The sequence below is a fragment of the Schistocerca cancellata genome, chromosome 2 (genome assembly GCF_023864275.1).
Source record: "Schistocerca cancellata isolate TAMUIC-IGC-003103 chromosome 2, iqSchCanc2.1, whole genome shotgun sequence".
Classification (NCBI taxonomy): domain Eukaryota; kingdom Metazoa; phylum Arthropoda; class Insecta; order Orthoptera; family Acrididae; genus Schistocerca; species Schistocerca cancellata.
This window is the reverse complement of record NC_064627.1, coordinates 176,117,274-176,132,384: the sequence shown is the minus strand read 5'-3', so window position 1 is coordinate 176,132,384 and position 15,111 is coordinate 176,117,274. Positions and strand designations below refer to the sequence as shown.

The following is a 15,111-nucleotide window of genomic DNA, read 5'->3' as shown; positions in this document are numbered from 1 at the left end:
CCTGTTCCAGACCTCACGCCAGTCTGCGTTAGATTATAGCGTGCATTTCGGCCTCCTCTAACTACAAGGTGTTGGCACATCTGCCAACACATCATGTGTTCCACTCACTGCCTTCCTCTACAGCTTTTGCCCTCTGCAGCTCTCTCTAGTAGCATGGGAGTCATTCCATAATGTCTTAACAGATGCCCTATCATCCTGTCCCTTCTCCCTGTCAGTGTTTTCCACACATTCCTTTCCGATTCTGTGCAGAACTTCCTCCTTCCTTACTTTATCAGTCCATGTAATTTTCAACATTCGTCTGTAGCACCACATATCAAATACTCCGGTTCCCTTCTGTTCCGGATTTCCCACAGTCCATGTTTCAATACCATACCGTGCTGTGCTCCAAATGCACAACCTCAGAAATTTCTTCCTCAAATTAGTGTCTCTGTTTGATTCTAGTAGACTTCTCTTGGCCAGGAGTGCCCTTTTCACCAGCTAGTCTTTTGATGGCCTTTTTGCTCTGTCCTTCATTGGTTATTTTGCTGCCCAGGTAGCAGAATTTCTTAACTTCATCTATTTCGTGACCATCAATCCTGATGTTAAGTTTCTCGTTGTTCTCATTTCTGCTAGTTCTCATTGTTTTCGTTTTTCTTCTATTTTTTCTCAGTCTTTTCAGCAGATCACGTAATTTTTCTTCACTTTCAAAAAATGGTTCAAATGGCTCTGAGCACTATGGGACTTAACAGCTATGGTCATCAGTCCCCTAGAACTTAGAACTACTTAAACCTAACTAACCTAAGGACAGCACACAACACCCAGTCATCACGAGGCAGAGAAAATCCCTGACCCCGCCGGGAATCGAACCCGGGACCCCGGGCGTGGGAAGCGAGAACGCTACCGCACGACCACGAGCTGCGGACTCTTCACTTTCACTCAGGATAGTAATGTCATCAGCGAATCGTATCATTGATATTTTTTCACCTTGAATTTTAATTCCACTCCCGAAACTTCCCTTTATTTCCATCATCGCTTCTTCGATGTACAGATTGAACAGTAGGGTCGAAAGACTACATCCCTCTCTGACACCCTTTTTAATCTGAGCACTTCGTTCTTGGTCGTCCACTCTTGTTATTCGCTTTTGGTTCTTGCACATATTGCATATTACCCGTCTCTCCCTATAGTTTACCCCTATTTTTCTCAGTATTTCGCACGTCTTGCACCATTTTACATTGTCGGACGCTGTTTGCAGGTCGACAAATCCTATGAACGTGTCTCGATTTTCCTTCAGTCTTGCTTCCATTATCAACTACAACGACAAAATTGACTCTCTGGTGGCTTTACCTTTCCTAAAGCCAAACTAATCGATATCTGCAGTAGCCACTGATAATTTAAATGAGAGTAGGGTATAGGGATGGTCGAAGTAGAGAGGATATAAACTGTAGACTGGCAATGGCAAGGAAAGCGTTTCTGAAGAAGAGAAATTTTTTAACATCGAGTATAGATTTAAGTGTCAGGAAGTCGTTTCTGAAAGTATTTGTATGGAGTGTAGCCATGTATGGAAGTGAAACATGGACGATAAATAGTTTTGACAAGAAGAGAATAGAAGCTTTCGAGAATGAGGATTAGATGGGTAGATCACATAACTAATGAGGAGGTATTGAATAGAACTGGGAAGAAGAGGAGTTTGTGGCACAACTTGACAAGAAGAATGGACCGGTTGATAGGACATATTCTGAGGCATCAAGGGATCACAAATTTTGTATTGGAGGGCAGCGTGGAGGGTAAAAATCGTAGAGGGAGACCAAGAGATGAATACAGTAAACATATTCTGAAGGATGTAGGTTGCAGTAAGTATTGGGGGGTGAAGCTTGCACAGGATAGAGTAGCATGGAGAGTTGCATCAAACCAGTCTCAGGACTGAAGACCACAACAACAACAACAACAACAAGAAGGGCAGAGTGGTGTGGAGAGGCTGCTGACGGAGGCTGTGCGTGTGTTGCAGCGGCGTGTTCCCGTGGCGGCGCGCGACGGCGGGCGGCGCCAGCCCGTGCTCCAGCCCCAGCCAGAGCCGCGCGCACAGCCCCGCGCCGCCGCCGTCGCCCTCGCCCGCCCACGCCGCCCCCGCCGCCGCCTCCGCGCTGCGGCCCGCCACGCCGGACGCCGCCAGGACCGCCCCGGCCACCGTGAGTACCCAACACTCACTCACTGCGCATGCGCGCAGGGTACCTTTATACTGCACCCTTCCTGCTCGCACACTGTCCACGTAGCTTCCCGATGATGAACAAACCCACTAAAGGGTAGGGATGGGAAAAACCGACCGCTGGAAACCCTTACCGATATTTTAGTTCTGAATAACCGGTATTTTTCGCTATTTGCTTGGTCTAGGCTGTAACAGGTAGAACGTCCCCTTTGAAAACTATGAATGACTGTGCTGGAAAACCTCTAAGTTATTTGATTTTCAAACAGCGGAGCAAAACTGAACGTACTCAAACATTTCTCTCTTTACTCATTCTGATCATCACTAAACTGACACACAATATTTTTAGCGCAACGCAATCTGACTTTCAATAATCCCCACAAAAGAATGGCCCTGACTAACAATAACTTATACCTTTCACGAATCACTTACCTCACAAAAATCTTCGTCTCTCGAACTACTGCAATATAGCGAGTGCCAATACTGCCAGCTAAATAAAAGATTCTAACTACTGAAGGCACTAACTACTGATAGACATAGTTAGCAAATGAAAGATTTTGATGGAGAACAAACAATGTATTTACCTTAATAATGTTCAAAAGTCATAATATATATATCACTTCATGATATCCGGTATTACAAATTTACTCTTTCTGACGGACACACGTCCAGATCGTCCGCTATCAAAACTCCGCCATCTCTCTTCCAACATCCACCACTGCTGGCGGCTCACCTCCAACAGCGCAACGCTACGCGCTGTTCACATCCAACTGCCCTACACTACAATAGCAAATATTCCAACAACGCAAAGCAGCCACAGACTTCACACAGCACAGTCAGTGATTTTCATATAGCGTTACCAACATAAAAACCTAAACAGCCTACTTACACAGGTGCTTTTTTTTACTTTTTCTAATAACCAGATAAAAAAACAGAAATGTCAGTTAGCCGTTAGCAGCGGCGCTAGAATTTTTGGTTTTTAAGTAAACCTCTTTTTAAAAACGAGTAATTTTTAGTCGTAAAATTTCCATTGCTTTGAAACATTGCGTTATTATAGAAAATGGGATAAGCTATCAGTGTTATTTTAATGACAAAGCCGGCAGAAATGAGCAAAAAACACATGCTGTGAGAATTGGTTCAGCTTTACTGAGACATTAATGTACCTACGAAGCTAACTCCAAAAGAAATGCACACTATTTTTGAAAATAAAAATACAGTTTTCATTCTGCATGTGTGAAAGTTTTACAGTGTATAAATACACCCTTCCCTCTTGTTTTCAAACTTAGTTCAACCTGTTCCCGTGAGTGGCGCCGTCACAGCATGTCTTCAAGATGGCTGCTACACTTGACGTTCGTCAGAAGCAACGTGCTGTGATAGAATTCCTCTGCTGTGAAAACGAGACAGCGGGAAACATCCACAAGAGGTTGGAAAAGGTGTATGGAGATGCTGCTTTCGACCGCAGTACAGTTAATCGGTGGGCAAGCAGGTTACATGCTGAACGCGGGCACGGCAGTATTGAGGATTGTCCTCGCAGCGGCAGGCATCGTACTGCACACACTCCAGACAATGTGCAGTGAGTTAACGAATTGGTGACTGCTGACAGACGCAACACAGTGAACGAATTGTCACGCTACGTTGGGATAGGGGAAGGAAGTGTTTGTAGAATACTGAAAGTGTTGGCGTTATAAAAGGTTTGTGCCAGGTGGGTTCCCAGGATGTGGCTCACAAAGAAACACGAAAAACGGTATGCAGCGAACTTTTGGAACAGTACGAGAATGGTGGAGATAAATTTCTTGGAAGAATTGTGACAGGTGATGAAACATGGCTCCATCATTTTTCACCAGAGACGAAGAGGCATCATGCAAATTCAACCAAGAAAAAAAAATTCAAAACCACACATTCTGCTGGACAAGTTATGGCTACGGTGTTTCTCGATTCCGAAGGACTATTGCTTGTGGACATCGTGCGAAGTGGAATCACCTCGTGTTCGAGCACATCGGCAAAAGCAGGATGTTTTGCTGTTGCACGACAATATGTCAGTCAAAAAACCATGGAAGTGATCACAAAACTCGGATGGACAACACTGAAACACCCGCCTTACAGTCCTGACCTGGCTCCATGTGACTATCATCTCTTTGGGAAACTAAAAGACACTCTACGTGGATCAAGGTTTGAAGATGATGACTCCCTTGTGCACGCTGCCAAACAGTGGCTCCAACAGGTTGGTCCAGAATTTTACCGCGGGTATACAGGCACTGGTTCCAAGATGGCCTAAGGCAGTTGAGAGGGATGGAAATTATGTGGAGAAATGGAAATATTGTTCCTAAAAGGATATATTTACACACTGTAAAACTTTCAAAAATGGTTCAAATGGCTCTGAGCACTATGGGACTCAACTGCTGTGGTCACAAGTCCCCTAGAACTTAGACCGACTTAAACCTAACTAACCTAAGGACATCACACACAGCCATGCCCGAGGCAGGATTCGAACCTGCGACCGTAGCAGTCGTGCGGTTCCAGATTGTAGCGCCTTTAACCGCTCGGCCACTCCGGCCGGCAGTAAAACTTTCAAACATGTAGAATAAAAGATAGATTTTAAAAAATAGTGTGCATTTCTTTTGGAGTGACCTTCGTATTACCACGTGGCGTGGCATATTAGATGGTACGCGTGTGCCTAATGGCAGTTCCTCACTGTCATCGTCAGAAATAAATTGTGTTACAGACGGGCACCATCCCTAGACTGGAAATATTCTATAAAATATGGAATCAAACAACTACAATGCTCCATTTCCTTTAAAAGATTACAAACAAGATGAATCATAATAAACTTGCGCTATCATACACTGAAGAGCGAAAGAAACTTGTATAGCATGCGAATTCAAATACAGAGATATGTAAACAGGCAGAATACGGCGCTGCGGTCGGCAACGCCTATATAAGACAACAAGTATGAGGCGCAGCTGCTAGTTACTGCTCCTACAGTGGCAGGTTATCAAGATTTAAGTGAGTTTGAACGTGGTTTTGTAGTCGGCGCATGAGCGAGGTAGTGATGAAGTGGGGATTATCCGTACGACCATTGCATGAGTCTACCGTGAATGTGAGGAATCCGGTGAAACATCAAGTCTCCGACATCGCTGCGGCCGGAAAAATATCCTGCAAGAACGGGACCAATAACGACTGAAGAGAAACGTTCAGCGTGACAGAAGTGCAACCCTTCTGCAAATTACTGCAGATTTCAGTGCTGGGCCATCAACAAGCGTTACCGTGCGAACCATTCAACAAACGTCATCGATATGGCCTCTCGGAGACGAAGGCCCACTCCTATACCATTGATGACAGCACGACGCAAAGCTTTACGCTCCGCTTGGGCTGTTGATAACAGGAAACATGTTGCCTGATTGGACGAATCTTGTTTCAAATTGTATCGAGAGGACGGTCGTGTACGGCTATGGAGACAACGTCATAAATCCGCATGTGAGGAGGGGACTGTTGAAACTGTGGGGGCACTGTAATGGCGTGGGGCGTGTGCAGTTGGAGTGATATGGGACCCTTGATACATCTGGATACGACTCTGACACGTGACGCGTACGGAAGCATCCCGTCTGATCACCTGCATCCATTCATGTCCATTGTGCATTCCGAAGAACTTCCAACAGGACAGTGCGACAACCCAAACGTTTAGAATTGCTACAGAGTGGGTCCAGGAACACTGTTCTGAGTTTAAACACTTCCGCTGGACTAAACTCCCCAGAGATGAACATTATTGAGCATATCTGGGAAGCCTTGCAACGTGCTGTTCAGATGAGATCTCCAACCCCTCGCACTCTGGCGGATTTATGGGCAGCCCTGCAAGATTCATGGTGTCAGTTCCCTCCAGTACCACTTCCAACATTAGTCGAGTCCATACCTCGGCGTGTTGCGGCACTTCTGCGTGCTCGCGGGGGCCCTACACGATATTAGGTAGGTGTACCAGTTTCTTTGGCTTTTCAGTGTATAAGGAGAAAAGTTAAAACTTAGCAGTTCATTCAAACGTTGTAATAAAAACAGAAGGTAGCTGTGTTGCTGCGAGTATCTATATAATATGCCTTTATCTGCTTGTACCCCCTGAAAACGGACAAGTTAACAACAACAAAAAGTTTTTACCTTTCACAGCTGACTGTTACACAGTACAGGAACTGCAAGACATCAGCCATGAATGCCGGCCGAAGTGGCCGAGCGTTTCTAGGCGCTACAGTCTGGAACCGCGCGGCCGCTACGGTCGCAGGTTCGAATCCTGCCTCGGGCATGGATGTGTGTGATGTCCTTAGGTTAGTTAGGTTTAAGTAGTTCTAAGTTCTGGGGGACTGATGACCTCAGTAGTTGGGTCCCATAGTGCTCAGAGTCATCAGTCAGCCATGAAGCTGCCGCAATCGAAATTCGAACTTGACGCCGGGTCTACCTGAATATGCTTAGATGTGCGCAGCTGAATTGATGTTGCAGGGGGTAACTTTCATCAACTTCTATAAATGTATTTTTCACTGTATTTTTCATTGTAAACAAATGTTAAGTCCGAAATGATCCTCCAATGCAACATGACTTTTGAGCAGAATTCTAAAAAATCAGAATCAATACTAGAAAGCAAGTGATTTTTATGTGATATGCTACCATTTACACTTTTCGAGAAATGCAGCAAACGGTAGATGGAGCAAGTTTTATTTGCTCTCTAATTTAATATTTTCATTCTGTGTATCTTCGCACTGAGGGGGCAATACCTTCAATCTTCTTTCGGTTTCTACGTTGTTACAGGAAATAACAGGAATAAAAACTTTAAAATCGGTTATTTTAGAAAACGGTTATTTTGAGCGGTTTTAGCAGTCCGATTAAAGTGGCTTTGAAAAAAGAGCGATATAACCGAAAACCGGTTGTGTCAACGATAACGTCCATCCCTACTAAAGGATCCAACACATGAGTGACGGATCGCTGGCGCTATCGCCTGCAACCAGTCGTTCTTCTTTCGACACCGCCACACACGAGCGATGTACCAAGCTGTCAACCAGTATTTCGAACGTCCCTGCCACCTTGTCAAGGTCTGCTAAGGAAAATCAACTGCTGTGCTTAGCAACAGTGGCAACTAGTTAATCTGCATATCTTCACAGATTCTTGCAAATAAATAAATATGAATTGTTATATGTTAAACTTGCTTGAAGCGCTATAATTACGTTACAGAATACGTCACAGATTCATTTCCTCTTTCATTCATTACTCTTGTAGTTTAAATGGATGCATATAAACATTGGTTTTGTAGTCTCGGTGTGTCTGTAGAGATGTTGTCAGTAGCTGTCGTAGGCTACCACAACTAAGTATACACTATGGTAATTTTCCAAGTACCTCTGGTCAGTTAAGGTTGTACCCGCTGTAGCTGTATGTTCGGTGTGTTGCATACGCATCAGGCGTTACCTCGTAACGATCGCTTTCCGTAGGTATGTGATCAGTGTCTTACTAGGTTCCCTGAATACCAGAAGTGGTGAGCATCTGGAAACTGAGTGAGGATGTATAAAGGGCCGGGTAACCTACAGAACCTTTTTGTTCTAAATAGTTATCTTCCTGTCCATTCCTTAAGAACAAACAGATAATTTTGGTTTTATTCGAAACTTGTTGATTTGTAATGTGAAACCCTGGGATATTGTAATAAAAATAAAGAAACTACTACAGACTTGTCATATTACGCTATGAAACGCAATATCCTCCACAAAAACGTAAAATAAAAAAGATTGCAGAACAAAAATATATCAAACATCGCTTCAATATTTTGTCGAACTTAAATCAAACATGTTTCTGTTATTCGTAAATAACTTTCGTATTTATCAATAATAACAGGAATCTCTTGCCTTTGATCATAATGAAGAACATACTTTTGAGTACAAAATAACAAAAATAATTATATGTATTTTTTATGTATGTGGGTGTAAATTGTACTTGCATCAAAAGTAATTGCTTTAGTTACAGAAAAGCGCAGAAGTTACGTGATCAACTAATTTTTATTACGTGTAAAATGCAATTTTTATTTATTAAGTATATAAAATACACAGTGGACTAACGCTGAAAGATTTGCGGTTCTAATTATGTGCAGAAAAGAAAAAAAAGACAAAAAAAGAAGCCGTCGGCTCTCATCTTCCCTATTACGCATTCATTCATGTTTCTTTCCCGAATCCTACCATTTACAACGTCATTTATGTAGTGTGTCAAAACTACAGTAAAGTCCACCACAAATCTTGCTATAAATTGTATGAGGGAGTGTTAGGTAATATAACACAACAGCGGACTTGAGTATAGCTGTAAAATAGGTACGCCCTAAACATTTATATTAAAATCTCCACTTAATATTAAATCATTCTGTTTAGAAGCTACAAACTTTAATAATGCGTGTAGTAGTTTCGTAAATAACTCAAAATGACCTTATGTGCCCCGTATGTCGCGACTGCCACTATGAACGTCCAGTGAACTCTACTTCTATTGTATAAGCTTCAAAATGCTAACAGCTGAAAGGCGTCAATGTGCAGAGTGATTCTAAAAGAAAGAACAAATTTCAGCAGTTTATTGCAGTCAAAATATGAGAGAGAGAGAGAAACACATTGTGCATGTCTCTGGATAAAGAAGGCTCAAAGTTTTGTCTCAGCTGTTTGCAGCAGCATAACGAGTTCATTACTAGGGAAATCATTTTGTGTGTTTCAATTTGCGCAAAATCAATCCATTGTTCAGATGCAACGTGCAAGAGGCAGTTCTTGGAAGTTGGTTGTATATGCAAAGGGAAGAGCACTGGTCGGCCACGCAATTCTGATGAAAATGTCGATCCGATCGGAGACGCGTTCGCGCGGAGACCTCGGAAGTTCACAAGACGTACAGGCCATGACCTTCAGCTTCCTCAAACAATGGCGTGGCGTGTTCTGAAACGACGCCCGCATATGAAGCCTTGTAAGTTACAGCCACTGCAGGAATTGCTTCCCGGCGACTTCTGTTATGAAGGTACGAATTTTGCATTTCAAATGGTTCAAATGGCTCTGAGCACTTTGGGACTTAACATCTGAGGTCATCAGTCCCCTCGAACTTAGAACTATTTAAACCTAACTAACCTAAGAACATGACACATGTCCATGCCCGAGGCAGGATTCGAACCTGCGACCATAGCGGTTAAGCGCTTCCAGACTGAAGCGCCTAGAACCGCTCGGTCACAGCAGCCGGATTTGCATTTCAGTTCTCCAGGATATGACAGAGGATACTTTTTCTGAACGATTCGTCTTTTCGGACGAATCAGCGTTTCATCTGCCGGGTAAAGTAAACGCCATAATGTACGAATTTGGGGATTACAAAATACTGGCGTCATCGACGAAATTCAGAGACTTTCCGAAACTAAACATATTTTGTACCGTTTCTGTTCATAAAGTTTACGGACCTTTCTTTTTTGTGGAGGAAACTGTGACGGGAATGTCATATTTGAACAGCCTGTGGATTGGTTGTTTCCTCAACTTCACGAAGATTCCAATTATTTCTTTTTTATGCTTGGGGGTGCTGCGCCTTACTTTGACGTGTAGCTTTATCTTAACAACACAACACCGACTACCTAGGCATCCTGGTATTTGCCTGAAGTAATTTAGGGAAAGCACGGTAAACCACAGTCGTGATGGCCAAAACGACATTGCAGCTTCTTTCCTCCCGATTACAAGACCGTTCTGTTTAAAACAGCGCAACCTCGTTCAGTTTATCCCTAGTGTACAATACCGTGTTTCAAAGAAAAACCTGGTACTACACTGTTGATTGGAAATCAGCGTGCTTTGGGCTATTGTGCACTCCTGGAAATTGAAATAAGAACACCGTGAATTCATTGTCCCAGGAAGGGGAAACTTTATTGACACATTCCTGGGGTCAGATACATCACATGATCACACTGACAGAACCACAGGCACATAGACACAGGCAACAGAGCATGCACAATGTCGGCACTAGTACAGTGTATATCCACCTTTCGCAGCAATGCAGGCTGCTATTCTCCCATGGAGACGATCGTAGAGATGCTAGATGTAGTCCTGTGGAACGGCTTGCCATGCCATTTCCACCAGGCGCCTCAGTTGGACCAGCGTTCGTGCTGGACGTGCAGACCGCGTGAGACGACGCTTCATCCAGTCCCAAACATGCTCAATGGAGGACAGATCCGGAGATCTTGCTGGCCAGGGTAGTTGACTTACACCTTCTAGAGCACGTTGGGTGGCACGGGATACATGCGGACGTGCATTGTCCTGTTGGAACAGCAAGTTCCCTTGCCGGTCTAGGAATGGTAGAACGATGGGTTCGATGACGGTTTGGATGTACCGTGCACTATTCAGTGTCCCCTCGACGATCACCAGTGGTGTACGGCCAGTGTAGGAGATCGCTCCCCACACCATGATGCCGGGTGTTGGCCCTGTGTGCCTCTGTCGTATGCAGTCCTGATTGTGGCGCTCACCTGCACGGCGCCAAACACGCATACGACCATCATTGGCACCAAGGCAGAAGCGACTCTCATCGCTGAAGACGACACGTCTCCATTCGTCCCTCCATTCACGCCTGTCGCGACACCACTGGAGGTGGGCTGCACGATGTTGGGGCGTGAGCGGAAGACGGCCTAACGGTGTGCGGGACCGTAGCCCAGCTTCATGGAGACGGTTGCGAATGGTCCTCGCCGATACCCCAGGAGCAACAGTGTCCCTAATTTGCTGGGAAGTGGCGGTGCGGTCCCCTACGGCACTGCGTAGGATCCTACGGTCTTGGCGTGCATCCGTGCGTCGCTGCGGTCCGGTCCCAGGTCGACGGGCACGTGCACCTTCCGCCGACCACTGGCGACAACATCGATGTACTGTGGAGACCTCACGCCCCACGTGTTGAGCAATTCGGCGGTACGTCCACCCGGCCTCCCGCATGCCTACTATACGCCCTCGCTCACAGTCCGTCAACTGCACATACGGTTCACGTCCACGCTGTCGCGGCATGCTACCAGTGTTAAAGACTGCGATGGAGCTCCGTATGCCACGGCAAACTGGCTGACACTGACGGCGGCGGTGCACAAATGCTGCGCAGCTAGCGCCATTCGACGGCCAACACCGCGGTTCCTGGTGTGTCCGCTGTGCCGTGCGTGTGATCATTGCTTGTACAGCCCTCTCGCAGTGTCCGGAGCAAGTATGGTGGGTCTGACACACCGGTGTCAATGTGTTCTTTTTTCCATTTCCAGGAGTGTATATTGGGCGAGACCTACTTATGGGTCGGTCAGAAGCGGGACGTGGGCAATGGGGGAGATGGATATGAACGATCAGAAGCCTTTCAGATATCGTATCGCAGGAGGTCTGAAGATCAGATGGACCGATCGAGTAAGGGGCGAAGACTTGCTGTAACGACTCAACGAGAAAATAAAATTCTAATGAAGAATCTAATGAAACGAAGAGAGAGAATCTTTGGGCACGTATTATGATATTCATCGTTGCTGAAAACGATAGTTAAAGGCATAGGAGAGGTAAAAAATCGCAATGGCATCTCTGGGTATGAGGACATAAGTCGGAGTCTCGATGATGTAGTATGCTGCAGTTATACTGAAATGAAGATAATAGCTACGAAGCAAAATGATGAAGAGTTGCATCAAAGCAGCCATGAGGCTTGATGACCAAAACACGCACAACTTGGATTTTGAAATAGTTGTAAGTGTTTGTAGTTTAATTATAAAATAGATGCAAATGAAACGGCGGATAAAATATTAAAAATATCTAGTAATACGTGCAAGATCAATTCAGTAGGCCCTGTGAAGAACTGGGAACATACCAATCGCAATTTTGGAAGTACACCAGAATATATCAACGCTTTGATTCTTTACTTGCAATTATTTAGCCTCATACGTACTTATCAGAGTAATTTTCCTTTTCCCTTAGTCCTCCGGTTTGATGCGGCCCGCCACATCATCATCTTCTGTGCTAACCTCCTCATCTCACTGTAGCAATATATCCAACGTCCTCAGTTTATCTGTTGGATGTGTTCCAGTTCCTGCCCTCCCTTACAGTTATCCTCTCTTGCCATGAAACTTGTTTCTAATGCCTTAACACTTTTCTTATCATCCTGTTTCTTCTTGTTGTCAGTGACTACATATTTCTTTCCTTGCCATTTCTGCGGAAAACCTCATTTCTTATCAGTTCATTTATTTTTCAGCGTCCCATAGCACCAAATCTCAAATCCTACGATTCTCCTCTTTTCCGTTTTCACCACAATCCATGACTCAGTACCACACAATGCTGTGCCCATAAACACAGTCTCAAAAATTTCTTCCTCAGGTTGAGATTGGTGCTTGATACTAGCAGACTTTTTGTTAACAGAAATGCCGTCTTTGCTTGTGATACTCTGTATTTTATATCGCCTTTGCTTCATCCATCCTAGGTTATTTTGTTTCGAAGGTATCATAATTCCTTCACTTAGTCTACTTCATTGTCCCCAGTCTTGGTATTCAGCAGAAAACCTTGTAAACAGGGCAACTGCGTGTGTGACTAATCATCTTGGAAATTAAAAAGTTGCTTCAGTTGTATTTAATCTTTTTATTATCAGATCACAACTGTTTCGTGACTCTGGAAACCACATCCTGAGGTTATATGTACATAACAATGAATCATGAGACATAACAGACCGTAAAGCGTCCACAAAAATGGAAAAAAATGTAAGTAAATTTTGAAAACATGTCAAATAAGGAAAACTGTACTTGCGTAACTAAGTGATCGGAGATAGGTAGTCTAGAACATGGATCACAATATTCGTTGTCAGACCAAACTAATAAACCGCTAAATGACGCTACGTCAGTGAATCAGAATCATCCAGGCGTTGTGATCCAAGGTTCTAACGACCATTATGGACTTTGATCCTAGAGGTTTATTGGTGTGATCTGGGTCCCATATTCTGGGCTACTTAGCTCCTTTCCCTGTTTTACGTGTTTTTAAAAGTTCTTTGAATTTTTTTCTTATTGCTATTTTAGGATCTGTTACTCTTCCATGATTCATTATTATGCAGATGACACCTGTGGATGTGATTTTCAGTGGCACGATACCGGTCGTGATCTCATAACAAAAAGATTCTTAAACGTCAAGAACTGATGTTTCGATAACGCTAATCTGAGTTCTGTTCCCTTTCATTACTTTCATCTTTCTTCGGTTCACTCTCAATCCACATTCTGTGCTCAGTACACTGTTGATTCAATATGTTCTGTAAGGTAAAGCACTCTGTGGGGTCACCGCCAGACACCACACTTGCTAGGTGGTAGCCTTTAAACCGGCCGCGGTCCGTTAGTATACGTCGGACCCGCGTGTCGCCACTATCAGTGATTGCAGACCGAGCGCCGCCACACGGCAGGTCTAGAGAGACTTCCTAGCACTCGCCCCAGCTGTACAGCCGACTTTGCTAGCGATGGTTCACTGACAAATTACGCTCTCATTTGCCGAGACGATAGTTAGCATAGCCTTCAGCTACGTCATTTGCTACGACCTAGCAAGGCGCCATTACCAGTTACTATTGATGCTGTAATACATGTACCGTCAAGAGCGATGTTCACCATTTATGGATTAAAGTTAAGTATTCCACAGCTACGTCCTTTTTTGCTAGTCTCATTTCCTTGACCTGTTCCAGACCTCACGCCAGCCTGCGTGAGCTAAAACGCGTGCCTTTCGGCTTCCTCTCATAGTGGGTTGGCTCTCTTGCCAATCCACAACACACTCCGTCTTCAGGCCACAAGTGGCCCATCGGGACCATCTGACCGCCGTGTCATCCTCACCTGAGGATGCAGATAGGAGGGGCGTGTGGTCAGCACACCACTATCCCGGTCATTATAATGGTTTTCTGTGACCGAAGTAGCTACTATTCGGTTGAGTAGCCCTTCAATTGGTATCACGAGGCAACAGCGCATGGCGGCCAGGATGGCCACCCATCCAAATGCCGGTCACGCCCGACAGCGCTTAACTTCGGTGATCTGGCGAGAACCGGTGTATCCACTGTGGTAGGCCGTTGCGTCCTGTAAGATAAGGGGCAGTCAAATTAAAAAGAAACAGATGGAAAAAAGTAAATAAACTATTCATAACTTCGAAAGTAATCACTGTAACTGTTAATGCATTCACGCCACTGTGAGACAAGACAGTCGACGCCTTGATAGAAAGATGTTTGCAGTTGCCTTCCATGGAACCATGATTGTTCTCAGGTGTGCACCTCTTCGTCCAAATCAAATCGAAGGTCATGATCATCATCATCATGATGCTTTTCTTTTGGGCTCCAAAAATACGGAAATCACATGCAGAGATACCGGGACTGACTGTACGTAGGATGTGTAAGGGTTTCCCAGCGAAACTACCGCAGCATGGTCGAAACAACCATGACAACATATGGGCTGTCATTATCCTGCAACAGAATGATATGGTCTATCAACATTCCCGGGCGTTTAGACTCGATGGCGCTCTTCAATATTTGTAAAGTATCCCCGTACTGTTTATCCTCTTCATGGGTATGCTGCCAGATATGATCGTCTTGATGAAACTATATTTCGGCGATCCACCCTGCCGCCATCTTCAGGTGCGATTGCTGAGTACACAATCACACCAGAACAGCTGCCACCACCGTCCACCACCATAACTGAGGGGACAGTGCACCAGCTTGTCATGACGGGGGGCCCGGGCTCGATTCCCAGCTGGGTTGGAGACTCTCTCTGCTCAGGGACTGGGTGTTTATGTCGTCTTCATCATCAACAATATCATCATCATCATCATCATCACCATCATCTCATCCTCATTGAAATGCAAGTCGCCGAAGTGGCGCCGCCTCAAAAGACTTGCACCAGGCGATCGGGTCTACCCACTGGGATGCTCTCGCCACACGACATTTCATCTCCATCCTCTCTGTCCATCCCCTCCACC

At 44.8% G+C, this 15,111-nt stretch overlaps 1 protein-coding gene across 1 annotated transcript in view; it reads left to right on the top strand.

Annotated features, from left to right (window-relative positions):
- LOC126152233 (spermatogenesis-associated protein 13) overlaps positions 1-15,111 on the top strand; it is a 142,888-nt gene that overhangs the window by 42,331 nt on the left and 85,446 nt on the right. The window contains exon 2 of the mRNA XM_049915994.1: positions 1,985-2,165. Coding sequence (XP_049771951.1) covers positions 1,985-2,165 — 181 coding nt within the window. The remainder of the gene's footprint in view (positions 1-1,984; positions 2,166-15,111) is intronic.